The 14,565-nt window shown below is 33.5% G+C and overlaps 1 protein-coding gene across 1 annotated transcript in view; it reads right to left on the bottom strand.

The window, feature by feature from the left end:
* Window positions 1-7,075: 7,075 nt before the first annotated feature.
* LOC108909557 (pickpocket protein 28-like) overlaps window positions 7,076-14,565 on the bottom strand; it is a 34,183-nt gene continuing 26,693 nt past the window's right edge. Inside the window, exons 7-13 of the mRNA XM_023454939.1 lie at window positions 14,255-14,400; window positions 13,614-13,818; window positions 13,497-13,550; window positions 10,183-10,399; window positions 9,763-9,888; window positions 9,597-9,723; window positions 7,076-7,301 (exon numbers count right to left, since the gene is read on the bottom strand). Of these exons, the coding sequence (XP_023310707.1) occupies window positions 7,076-7,301; window positions 9,597-9,723; window positions 9,763-9,888; window positions 10,183-10,399; window positions 13,497-13,550; window positions 13,614-13,818; window positions 14,255-14,400 (1,101 nt within the window). The remainder of the gene's footprint in view (window positions 7,302-9,596; window positions 9,724-9,762; window positions 9,889-10,182; window positions 10,400-13,496; window positions 13,551-13,613; window positions 13,819-14,254; window positions 14,401-14,565) is intronic.

The raw sequence follows: 14,565 nt of genomic DNA, 5'->3' as shown, positions 1-14,565 counted from the left end.
AATGCTGAAATTACAACACGCATCTTATTCGTCGCCTAAAAAAATATAGTTTCACAAATTTTCAAGTTCCTAACCTACATATTTTCAGAATAATCGCAAAAAAACGATTTAAAATTTTAACTTTCAACACCCTGTATTTCCGAAACTATCAACTTTCGGATAAGGCATGTTTGCGCCAATGGTCACCATTTCACGTGTAGTATCTTCAGCTTTCGATTTTCCCATTGTTAATGAATCGCCCTGTATATTAGTGATATTCAATGGTACTTTTGATTTCCAGACTAGTTTATTTAACTAATTTACTGCGCGGTGGCATTAAATTGTGCCCTGAAGATTTTACACTGTAAGAAAATCGGTGTGAGTGGGCAATAAAAGTTCAGAATGATTCCATTGAGTGAAATTACTGAGTACATTTTCATTCAACATTGGGCATTTTGATCATTTTACTCATTTGTGATTATATTTAAACTAAAACTGAGTACTTTCACTCAAATATAGGTACTCCTTAAATAAATTTTTCACGTAAACTCGTATTTGGTGCACTTGTACCTAAATCAGAGTAAATGTCTTCATTACCCTTTTTCATATCCACAAGAAGGGTGTGACGGCATACAGTAGAAAATAACTTATAATAATTAAAAAAATCTCCCCAACATCCCAGGTTCTGATTGTCCGTTCTACGTTGAATGCAAAGGTCCGAAGTCCGTATGTAGAAAATAAATTTAGGAAACAAGAGGTGTCTGAGACGTTTTACAGTAAAAAAGGTTTTATAACTCGGAAATGGTGCATTGAATTGAAAAAATGTCTGCATCGAAGCGGTGTAATTGTTAGTTTTAATTGTTTTTTAGAACAATTGAAAAAGTTAATTGTAATTGATTTAGTTGCAAGACACAATTAATATAGATTAATCCAAATAAATTAATTACAACGTGCAATTAATAGTTCAATTGCAATTAATATTTTAACTGTAATTAAATTAATCGCAATTACTTACTTTTTTTTAAATTTATTTGATTAATGCCCAATACTGGTGCTGTGGTATGGTGGCAGAAAACACAACAGACCACAGCGAAGGAAAAACTGAATAGAATTCAGAGATTGGCCTGTTTAGGTATAACGGGGGCGATGGCATCGACCCCGACAGCTGCACTAGAAGTCATGCTAAATCTGCCACCGCTGCATATAGTGGTGGAGAGAGAAGCGCGGCTAGCAGCATATCGACTCAGGAATAATAATGACTGGAGGGGTGGTTCCCACTCCAGGATCAAAGATACATCTATGTCGGAACCAATTCTTGGGATGGTATCCGACAAGATGGTTCCAAAGTTTCACTTCCACAAGCCATTTGAGACTCGAATAGAGGATCAAAGCGAGTGGGAGGAAAGGTTTAATACCCTGGAAAGGTGGAGCCTAGTATGGTTTACAGATGGCTCCAAAATGACCAGAGGGACGGGTGCAGGAATATATGGACTCAGACCCAGATGGAGTGCAAGCTACAGTCTGGGGGAGTTCCCTACTGTATTCCAAGCAGAAATCTTCGCGATAATGGCGTGTCTGGCAGAGAATGTACGTAGAGGTTATAGACGTAAACTCATATATATATTCTCTGATAGTCAAGCTGCAATTAAAGCTTTAGCCGCACACAAGGTAAGTTCAAAACTGGTGTGGGACTGTTTACAAATGCTAACTGAACTGGCCACCAACAATACAGTCAGACTGTGTTGGGTGCCAGGGCACAAAGGCATTTGTGGAAATGAGAAAGCGGATGAACTTGCGAGGAAGGGATCCGAAACAGTGTTCATTGGCCCGGAGCCCTTCTGTGGCACATCTCCCAGTGTGGTCAGGCGGGCTATGGGCAAATGGACAGAGACAGAACATAGGAAATACTGGACTTCAAGGCCAGGACATAGCCATTCCAAGGAGCTTATGGAGTATCCTTCGAATGGAAGAGCGATTGAGTTACTGAGCTTGAATAGAATCCGGCTCAGGAGAGTGACAGGACTCATAACGGGACACTGTCACTTTAAGAAACATCTACATAGACTAAAGCTTGTAGACAGTCCGGTCTGCCGAGGATGTGAATCGGCGGATGAAACTTCTCTGCATATCCTGGGCGAGTGCCCGGGATTTGCACGTAGCAGAATGGCGCTCCTTGGGAGACCCTATTTGGAACCCAAGGAGCTGAGAGAAGTGTCAGCAAGGAAGCTTTTGGACTTTGTAAAAAGGACAAATCTACTTGCTGAATAGGACTAGTAGTGGGACGCACAATAGGCCTAATTAGGCCGCAGTGCTATGGGACTTTTAAAGGACCAACCACTAGATGAAGAAGAAGAAGAATACTGGTTACCACCATACTACGTCTAAACAGTATACCTAATAGTAATTTATTATTGTCCTATCTATTTTCGATATTTTCAATTTTTTATTTATATAGCCCATTTAAATGTATATTAATTTCGAGTAATTTGAATGGCGTCATGAAGATGGTACCACTTACATGTTGCTTTTGTAATCTTTACCATAATTTATCGTTAGATGCTCTAGAAAAGCGTGATCGTCAGGAGAACAGGCCTTAGCCGGCGGTTCTCAGCTGGCGGCTCTCACTTGGTGGCTCTCAGCCACTAGCCAGGACAGGAGGCGCAAAGTGAATTAATTTCAACATTGTATATCCTAATTAATCATTTGAGTGATTTATTCTTGCACTCAATATTTAGTTAATCAAAAACCAAGTCTGAGTAAAAAATGACTCAATAATAGTTAAATTTAAATCATATTAGAGAAAAAGTCAACTCTAAATTGGTTTTATATACTCAGAAAAGAGTTAAAAGTTGTTCAATTGATATTTAGCAGAACTCGGATTTGAGTAAAACTCACTCATTTCTGATGTAATAGTTTCATTCAGTTGTACTCATACTAATAGAACGAACATTTCACTCAATCGGGTGCGGTTGATACATTATTGAGTAAAATTGAGTGAATTTTTTTTACAGTGTATTAGTAAAAAATGCATACAAAAATATATTCTACTTTTCATTCTTTTTCAGCAAAAACAAAACTTCACAAAGATCGAGAAACTGTGGGAAACTGTGATTGTCTGCCTAGTTGCATTGAAATAACTTACGATTGGGAGATTTCTTAAAATAAGTTAGAACACAGGTCCAGAGAAAAGAAACTTCGATTGAGAGAAGGGTAAGATGCATTCGAAAATTGTCTCCAAGAAAAGTAAATCAAAATTTTTATTTTTTTAAACTTTAATATGATGAATTATTCATACATGCATAAGAAATTCTGTATAATCTGTTTTTTTAGGTACGTGTATTCCACAGTCTACTTGTATTTCCAGAGAAACCACATAGAGACGAGAGGGAGAACCACATAGGGAGAGAAACAAGCTCTATGAATTCTTAGATTTTATTTCCAATTTTGGCGGGCTACTAGGTTTATTCACTGGGTTCTCTATGCTCTCTTTTATAGAAATAATACATTTCTTGTCATTGAGGATAGGGGGTAATATTAAAATGTGCAGAAACTGGACTAGCAAAAATAAGTATGAGATTTCTAATCCAGTTTAATAAAATCTGACTATTCAATAAAACAGAATGCTTTTTAAAACCTTTTTATTTTTGATCAGTATTTTCTACACTTGATAGATTTATAAATAATTCAAGTTTTACTGTTACATAGTATTTAATTCCTTATTCTATTTCGAAAATACAATAAAGTTTTTAGTATGGTAAAAGTTATTTAAATATTAATAGTACACTTTTAATTTCACCAGAAAACAGCATACATGAAATTAGTCACTAAAAAATCAGCGTTGTACAGGTTCTGAAAATCATATAGGTAACTATCGCAAGCATAAATGGATTTTAGGGGGATAGGACGATAATATGGAATAGGAACCAATATTTGAATATTATAATGGTAATGTTATTTTATATTAGCACTTAAAGATATTATAACTTCATTTAAAAAAGGAGGGGATCATAATATTGCATATACTTTTTATTTTTTCAAACATGCATTGATTAAAACCAATAACTAAAAACTGAAGTTAAATAACTTGCCAAAATTATTTACATACCATGACAAATATTTTAGGTTTCTTAGTCTTAAGATGTTTTAACAAAGTGACAGATGGTTTTATTATTACCCTTGAGTATTGATAGCGTAGTTACAGGGTTCATCACGGTAAATTTAAACGCTTCAGAGAAACCAAAGATAATGCGATTCTGTGGGAGTTATCAGATATGCTGCTCTCTTCAATGAAAATAATGCCATCAATCCGATTATACCGGAAGTAGCTGTCAACTTCGTTATTTTAAATATTATTGCATTATCGATAAGATAAATTAAAAATCAAAAAGTCAAAAATGTTAATGCTTCTCTATACTTAAATCTAACCGTTTTCGAGATAGTTGACATTTTACGAAAATCTTGACAGATGCAAGCGTTTCGAAAATTCCTTATATGTTTCTTCGTCCTGGAACCCTTCACTTGCTTTTCGGAACACACAAAGAACATAACCTTCTAGTACCAAAATTACCTGAAGAAAATTATACTGGTACTGTCATTTAGTATTCTAGAAGTATCAAGAATTTTTATATGCATGGAATATTCACCATGAAACAAGAATTATTAGCTGAATTTTTATGATTTGATATTTTGCAACTGAAACATTAATAAAATAATTTCGGTTGGTTGGCATAATATACAGGGTGTTCCATTAAAAGAAATCCACTACAATTTTCTTATTACAAAAAATCCTCAACTAAAAATACTAATCGACGTGTCCGAGCGTTTTTCCACAAAATAATTACGTGGATTTTAAACGAATTTATTCCTTTCATCATGAACTACTGCACTTGCAGTTACTAATAATCGTATACCATTGGAAGAAAATCTTATTATTATTTTTTTGTAAATACTATATTCCCACATTATTTAAAATATGCAACAAACGTGAAACAACGTATATTTATGTAATTTTGAAAAAAATTCCAATGTTCTACAAATGTTCTACAATGTTCTATTGTATGTAGCCGGTTGTTTCATTCGCGTCCAATTCCTCAAATATTGCAAAATACCAAATCATAGAAATGCAGGTATTAATTGTGATTCAAGGTGAATGTCCCATGGACATAAAATAAATTTATTATATCTTCATTCGAATAATTATTTTGCATTTTTTTTGTCGAGCAAATACTTGATACTTAATGACAATACCAATGTTTGTCTTTCAAGGCACATTTGATAATATTTTTAATGATATATTCTTGAGAATGGGAAAAAACCGCAGATATCTGCGAAAATGTAATCCCTACAACGCTTATACCGGTGAAAAGAGAATTTGATTTTCTATGGCCCGGTGTAAAAAAATACGGAATGTCCCATTTGAAATTAAATAGTTATGTCGGTTTATGTTTTCAAAATGTAGCATAAAAATGGGACACAGTATAATTTTCTTCAGATAATTTTGATAGTAGAAGGTAGAGCATGTTCTTTAGGTGTTCCGAAAAGCAAGTGAAAGCTTCCAGACCGAAGAAAGACATATAAGGAATTTTCGAAACGTTTGTATATGTCAAAATTTTTATAAAATGTCAATTATCTCGAAAACGGTTAGATTTAGGTACAGGGGAGGTTTAACATTTTTGACTTATTTTTAATTTATCTTGTCAATAATACAATAATATATAAGGCGTTCCATTTAAAATTACGAAGTGGACAGTTACTTCCGGTATAATCGGAAGTGCTATAATGAACAATTGAAGCAATTCCATGTGACGGGGGCCATTTTTGCTTGTCTTTAAAAGCAAAAATTTTAATCAAGAATGCCTTTTTCTCGTAAAATGAACAATAAAAATGTTTTACTGTCCGTTTCTATCAAAGTAGGCCGACTTATACACAAATTGAAATTATAATATGAATTTCAATTCTAAGCAGCTTTCCTTAATATTTTTCTGTATTGTTAAAAACAAAGGCAGTTTATTGTTAAACGATTTTTATTTTTACCGATTTTCTGATCACCCTGTACATCCAAGATGCAAATTCTTCATGCCAACCGCATTTTATAGACAAGCAAACATTTTAATCAAGAATACCTTTTTCTCGTAAAATGAAAAATAAAAACAATTTCTCTCTTTTCCTCTCTAACCGTGGACTAAGGAAGTTTCTTTCAGTTTCTCGATAATTTTAGTGCTCTATTTATGGTGTTATCCAAAATGTTATATGGTTTGAGAAAATTTGTTACTGTTTCTGTCACATTTGCTCTGTCAAATTTGATGTTTTTTTTCTCAAAAGAGAGGTAATTTGTAAAAGTCGTTAAATTTTTAATTCAAAACGTTCATATTTTGTAATTTATGAGTTTTCTGTTATGACGAAATTATTTTACAGTCTTTCCAGTGTAACATACCTCGTTTAAGTGATTTTATCAATCTCTTTTTACTATTTCTTTTTCACAAGCACAGTTAATAATAAAATATTGACAATTTTTAAATGTTGTCACGCAAAATAATTGCACAAGTTATAAATATAATTTTTAAAAGTTAAAGTTTTTTAAAAGTTAGCTGATTTAATAAAAAACATTATTTTGAACAAGTATTGTCAATAACTTTTTTCAAAATTTTTATAGAGAATTTCAATTAAAAAAAATGTCAAATTTGAATTTATTTAAAATAAAATTGAAATATACTTCAATAAAACAGATAATGCAGCAGCAAAAAAAATATATTCATAGCAAACAACAAAATGTACAGATTATACAGATGTAAACAAACACCGCCATATTGTAAAGAAATGGACTGGGAACGTTTGTAGAGGGATATTATTGGCGACCGGAGATCTATGTCCTCTATGCTTTTACGTAATTTTTCAGATTTGCAATGTTATAATTTATTTTTATCTACATAGAAGAGTATCAATTTAAAGAAGAAGTATTCTAAACAATTTTCTGTGTAATCTATTCATAATCATAACATATATTTTTTAAATTCCCGGAAAGACCCATTGCAATGTCATTTATGTATTAATATCCACACATTTTTCCAGTGCGTATTATTATAAAAAAACCAAATGATTACGTTTCTCGACCTGCCCAATATCCATAAAGACGTGAATTGCAGCACAAGCGAACCGTTAAGAAATAGATGGCTTCCATCAATGAAAGAACAGAAAATCCTGTGAAGAGTCCCAGTAAACCTCCAAAGTTAGCCAAGAAATCTGTCGGTCCATACAGTTCGTGTCTTTGAGATGTTATAAATTGACTAGACTTGAAAAACAGTGTCAGTCTGGAGAAGTGGAAGCTGCAAATAAATGATACTGGTATTAAAATTTGATTGCATTAATGTTTAGTATTACTCAATATGGAACTGAAAAGTTTACTTCGAAGCAAAAGATTGTTTGTCAGTATTGTTTTCTAAACTTGGTAAGAATTCGTTCTACCTACCATAAGATTTAAATCCGAAAATTGTACTACAAAGTCTGTTATTGTAGTTGGAAATACATGCTCTGTCAAATAGTTCATACTACAATGAAGTAGTTAGTTTAAAATTTTTGTAGATCTTTTATTATCAGACGAGTAAAAATCAGTAATAGTCAAATGTTGTAGAAAGTTTTAACTGTGCACTGACAATTTCTACTAATCATTCAAACAGTCTTTGAGAAAATGTTATTGCTAAAACATTTTAGTGACAGTTATAATGAAAGTACTAACCATTTGTATTTTTTGAATGGGTCACAATGGTCAAGAACATATCTAGGCTAATTATAATAATTACTGGAACTGCTAACATCATAATACCCGTAATGTCTGCATTCAGCTTTGAAGATGAAATAAACGTCGATCGGAACTATAATTAGCTTCTTCTTGGTGCCTTTTTATTGTGTTTTTTTTTTCGTAAGTATGGTTCTATTGTAATGAAGTTAGAACAGTGGGAATTGCCTCAAGAAGTCAGGGCACGTTTGAAGGTTAGTATGATTCTTTTTAGTGAACTGAAAGAGTTTACGACAGATTGCGGTATGAACTTGAAATATAAGGTCTGTTCAGAAAATAACTTTATTTTTTAAACTTTATTATTAAACAGTCATACAAACAGTCCTTGATAGTTTCTTTTGAAATGGCCTTTAAAGTCTGTGACGAATTTGCTTTGATGTCGTTAACAATCTGAAAATGGTGACCTTTCAGCATTTTAATTTCGGAAATAAGAAAATATCGCACGGAGCCAGGTCTGGCGAGTATGGAGTGCGAGGGAAGACGGTAATCTGTTTTGTTACAAAACTGAAGAATTTACAAAGCTGAGTGTGCGGGCGTATTGTCATGGTGTAAGAACCACGAGTTATCTCCAGTCTATTTTGCGGATTTTTCCACGTAACCGTTGTACAACGCCTTGATAGTACACGCGGTTCACTGTTTCACCTTGAGACAAAAATTCAAAATACACAATTCCATTAAAGTCGGAAATAACAGAGAGCATCACTTTGACATTGGATAGAGACTGCAGTGCCTTCTTGGTGCGTGGAGATCCTTTGTCAAACTATTATGATGATAGCACTTTTGTCTTAATGTCGTAGCCGTAAACCTAGCTTTCATCTCCCGTTATGATCCTTTGAATGAATGTTTCATCATCATTAAATTGTTCAAGGAGTTGCCGACAAACGTTCACATGATTTTCTTTCTGTTGCCATCAAACGAAGAACAAATTTTGGTGCAACTCTATGCATGTTCAATATTTCAGTCAAAATTTTATGGCATGACCCAAATGAGATGCTAACCTCTTCTACAGTTTCTCTAACAGTCAATCGGCGATTTTTATGCACCAGATATTTGACTTTCTGAACGTGAGAGCCATCAGTTGACGTCAAAGGTCTACTTGGTCGAGAATCATCTTCAATTAACTGACAACTTTTAAATCGTCAAAATCATTCATAACATTGCGTACAACCTAGACCATCATCTCCTTAAGCTTGTTTCAAAAATTAACACGTTTCAATGAAAGTTTTCACCAGTTTCATGCAAAATTTTACGTTGCATCGTTGTTCTATAAAATAGCACATTCAAAGATAGTCACTAACACTTGAACACCTTTGCACTTAAAAACAATATCTTGAAAACTAAATAAGATATCAACAATCCAAGAACATGTGGCTACAGAGGAGGTTATGCGCAACACTATTCTGCCAATTGCATATCTTAATTAGCTCGTAATTCAATAAGTTATTTTCTGAATAGTATTCCTATAATATAATATAGATGTATTATTATAATTTTGGGCTGATCTACTAATACATTGTATCTTTTCTAGGTTATGCCAAAGTCGATTCGGTTTTTAATAACTATTTACCAGTTTATCCAAAAAATACCACGTGCACCTACTGTTTCATTAAGTCACATTGTCTAATTTATAATTACTTGAGTATATATAAGATTTTTTGTAAAATTTAAAACTTCAACAAACTTTAAGAAAACAAAATATATGTCCCCATTCCTACTATTGTTTGATACTCCAAGTTTTTATATAGTTACTACACAGATATCGGGGCAAGTAGTATTTAAAAGACTTCAACCTTCTGATTTCTAATAATAATAACTATGAACTTACTCGTCCTCTTTAAATTTAAAAGTACCATTGATGTTAAGAGCTCGATACAAATGGATCCAACGCCAATCGTTTTGAGAAATTTCAACATCGTATGATAAGTCGCTACAAATTGGCATACAGTTGCAGTCTGGCAGACGTTGATAGCGATTTTCTTCTTTTGTACCACTGCTATTAGTCGATTTATTTTTTGGTACCTCAATTTTATTTTGCAAGGTACCCATTTGCAATAAATCTTCAGCCTGTTTCATACATTCTAATTTACCAATACCGCAAATTTTTGTAGTATTCTCCCCTTAAACAGAAATGAAAAGTAGATAAATATATATTCTCAAATCCGTAGCAGTTTGAACACTGACTTGAATTATAGAACTGCTTATTTCCACATCTTTGAACATAACGTTTTAAAGGATACACTGATAAATTTATTCTCTACGAGGTCTTGAGAAAATTAGGGTTTCAGTCACCACAAAATTTATTACGTAATTAAACATTGAAAAATGTTTTTTCATTGTAAAGGACTATTCGTACCTTTTATTGATGAGACACCATGAAAACATCTGTACATAAAAAAAAGAAAATATCTTACTGGGCATAAAGAAGTTTACACATCCACAATACTGAAGGGTGAAATTTGTCAAGCACTCCAGTTTGCAGTTTAGGGACGTGTATATTTTGAAGAACTTAAGTTGTTTTTCAGACGGAAAGAAACATTCTCTTCTTTTGGAATTATACAGCATTACTGACTCTGATGTGGTAATCATCACGGGTTGTATATTGCCCAATGCCACTTGGTCTAACGCTACCTAAAAATTTAAAGAAATACATTGTGATCCAACAGACACGTAACTCTAAATCGGCAACAAAGTAGGTACATTTTTATTTGGGAGATGATGACATTATAACGAGCGTTCAAATAAAAACGTGGTCAAGTTGGTTTTGAAAATTTGGACGTAGGGCGTAGCGTATAACAAATGAACTTAAACGTCATCTGTCAAAGCGCTATATCGCCGCTATCAATTTGAATATTTTCGTTTTAAAAAGCGTTTAAAATGGTGTTTTCTCAAGAACAAAAAGTGTTTATCATAGAGTCCTACTTTAGAAATGGACGCAAGATTGATGGAATATGGAAGTATTCTATTGAGGAATGTTTCATGGAATTTCAAAATTAATTTCCCGGCGTTGTTGAGTACAAAATTTTTCAAAGTGCAGTTCGGCGTTAATGTTTTTCGTGAAACGGGCAGTGTAACAAGAAAAGAAGGAAGCGGCCGATCTAAAAAGCGGACTGAATAATTAAAAGAAAATGTCCAACAAATAATGGAAAATGCGCCAAGAACTTCTGTACGTGTTTTATCACAAATGGTGGGAGTATCAGTCGGTACCTGCCACACAGTGTTAAAAAAAGATTTGCGTTTGTTCTCCTATCGTTTAACTTGTCAGCAAGAACTTCATGAAGTTGATTTTCCGCGACGGGCTGTATTTTGTGAATGGTTTTTAAACAACTACGGTGAACTTTATAATATCACCTTTTTTTCTGATGAAGTCTGGTTTCATTTAAGTGGTTACGTAAACTCACAGAATATGAGAATGTGGTCTCCTGAAAAACCAGGTAACTTTTTTGTCGAGGGCCCTCTACACGCTCAAAAAATTGGAGTTTGGTGTGCTCTCAATCGAAGGAGGATTTATGGACCTATTTCTTTTAATGGTACTCTTACTGCGCAAAGGTATAGAGAAGAAATTATCGCTCCTTTTGTTAACCAGCTGGAAGAAAACGAAATTACAAACTTTTACTTTCAACAAGATGGCGCAAGGGCACATACGGCAGGCGAGACGATGGATATGTTGAGGGAAGTTTTCCAAAATCGACTAATAAGTCTCAATGCTGAACATGAATTTCCACCGAGGTCATGTGATATTACGCCGTGTGATTTCTTTTTGTGGCCTTACCTTAAAAACACTATTTTAGAACTGCCTATTCCTGATTTAAACCATCTGCAGGCTCGACTTATAGACAAGATTCGTGAAATTAACAATACCCCGAGCATCTTAGAAAATGTCTTTAATTCTTTGAGGAACAGGTGTGAAAAGTGCTTGGAACAAGGAGGGGGACACTTTCAGCAGCTGCTTTAATTTATTGTTATAACAAGGAGGGGAACACTTTCCGCAGCTCCTTTAATTGTTTGTTATTGTTATCACGATTATTCTTTAAAATAAAGTTATATAGTCATTAACGTTATTGAAACTGACAGCTGCTATACAGCTCGTTGAGAAATGAGGTTAAGTTGGTCGCTATAAGCTACTCCCTACGTCCAATGTGTCAGAGCCAACTTCGACCATGTTTTTATTTGAACGCTCGTTATATGAGGTTACATTTACCTAACTCAACAAATGTTATATGATAGAAATGATATATTACTTGAAACATTTTTTCGTCCCTAGAAATATATGAATTCTTTAAAAAAATCTGTGAATTGGTTTATGATCGGTGGTCCCATTTTTTCCACGTTTCACTTTAAAGAAAAAAATAGAGAATCAAAAATAACTTAAAAGAAACAAGGTATCGTTAACACATTGGTAGATCGGAAAGAATGCATTGAAGAAACGGGAAGACAAGTGTCATTTGAAAAATAATGTTGAAAAATTAGCAGTTTGGGAAAGGAAACAAAACATGCTATAGACTTGCGAGGAAGAAGGTTTTAACCAAGACCGTAAATGGGAGGCAATAGAAATCCAGAAATACTTTCAGAAGAGACTAGGAGTTGGAGTCATTAGTAGAAATCGAAGACTGGAACGACAGAAGCCAATGGCTAAAAGCCATGCACCAGAACGTCATGGATTAGTGCAAACAGCGGATATAAATACCAACTAGGACATTTAATCTCCAGTTTAAGATTTTCTCTCGAAGAAGACAGCGACATCAAGAAGTCTAAATTGACGGCGTGGCAATGAGCTTGGAAATTATTCAACCATTGACAACTGCCAGGAGAGAAAAACACAGGCAAGTCTAGAGTCTTCATTAACCTAGCCTCTGTACAACTAAATGATAACGCTACAAATGTGCTTGCCAAATAGTAGACTTTTCACCATAGCACTGAAGAAGAAATTATCTGTGCTTGGAAAGCACGTACCCATTTCTCCTCCAAGAAGTCGCGCAAGACGTAGGAGTGTAGAAAAGATCAAGCTAACAAAGAACGGAAGGAAAATGGAGAAACTACCATACTAATGGCTGACAACGTAAATACAACTATCATTTTATATGAAGGAAGATCAGGAACGCCGCATTCAAGAACTTATTGACGAAAATCTATTATAATACTGAAGTAGTAGAAGTAATTGGGAAAAAATTAGAGTCCTTTTTAATGTAGTATAAAATTTTTATATTTTTTCCAACTAGTTGCAGCTATTATAACATTTACAGGGAAGAAGAAAAATGACAATCATTGGAAAAGACATTACATTATAACATACTAATAAATAACAATAATTTGTTCAAATACAAAAATATCGATATATTATAAAAAAGATTTTAAGTAAAACGTACGAGGTTAAAAGCGCAGAAGTGTCACTTGAAGCATAACAGCGTTGGAAATTAGCAGTTGCAAAACATAGGACAGATACATGTGACAGACCTAAATAATACCAGTTAAGTGAGAGAAATGAGGCTTTGATCAAGTTTCTACATATGGAGGCAGTAGAAATCCAAAAGAATCAAGACAAGACAATTTTAAACGATACGGGGGGTTAGGACTACTTGGAATTTGGATCTGACTTATTCGCAAATATTAAGGACTCAAACAACATGGGCCACTGACTATAAGGCAATTGTTCGACCAATATGTTCTTATGCTTCAGTAAAAACTACTAACTTGTTTTACGTATTATGTTAAACTTAAAAATCCTTACCCTAAAGTAATGTTTGCTGAGACTTGGAATTCTCATTGGGATATGCAGAAGTACCTACATAAATTAAGAAATATATTGATTTATATTTTAGAAATTTCTACAATGTCTACAATATACCCTATATCCCTGTATGGATTCTTTACAAGTGTGATCTATGTTCTCTTTCGCGGTTATTAGGTTGATCGTTAATGAATTTTTGGCACCCGCTAAGAGAGCTCGATGCGGGTAAGGGTATAAACCAGCATCCTCGGAATAACCGTCATCCATACTCCAGTTGCTATAGGTAAGGTTCTCCATGACGTGGTAATTTTCATAGTGCACACTGAAACGCACAAAATGGATATAGCAAAAAGAGCATGTCCTTCTATTTTTTAGCAATATACTAAATTGATTTGTAAATAGCTAATTTAAGTTTTTCACTATTTTAAAAGTATTTAATAACTAACCATATTTGAAAAATAAAAGGCAATGTCAATACCGATAAAATTGTTTGTATATGAAACAATTTGCTTATAATGCCAATATACCAGTGCATAGGATCAAGTTATATTTTTTAAATTTCTATTTTGGAGTTTACTTTCAGTGTTGCTTCACGATTTTTTTCTATTTTCCACGTACACAAACTACTTAATTTAGACGTTAATATAAACAAATAGATATTTTTCAGTAGAACGTAAATATATTTCGATTTTTATAAAAGGTTTTTTGTTACTTGTAGATTAGTAACTAATTGGTATGTATTTACTTATTATACTTACACATTGTCTCTATAAATTTCAGAACGGTCCAACATATTAAACGTGAAGCATATTCCTTCATCTGTAATTATTGGTTTGAAAATTGTGGCGCAGCTATAATATTTACCCATGTAGGAACAAGAATAGAGTGTGTTGATATAACTAATCTGAAATATTAAAAACATTATTTGCTACTGTTTTTATTTAATGGTGTATTTCTGCCACAGGGAAAAGGAAAATTTCAAATAAATAATCTGTTGCACTAACTAAAACTAGAACAGTAAATCTAAGTACTAATTGGTGACGGTTCCTGATAAGCCCCTTAACTCTTT

Source organism: Anoplophora glabripennis, unplaced genomic scaffold (assembly GCF_000390285.2).
Source record: "Anoplophora glabripennis isolate ALB-LARVAE unplaced genomic scaffold, Agla_2.0 scaffold449, whole genome shotgun sequence".
NCBI lineage: Eukaryota > Metazoa > Arthropoda > Insecta > Coleoptera > Cerambycidae > Anoplophora > Anoplophora glabripennis.
Note: the sequence above shows the minus strand (reverse complement) of the source record. Positions and strands in the feature narration are given on the sequence as shown.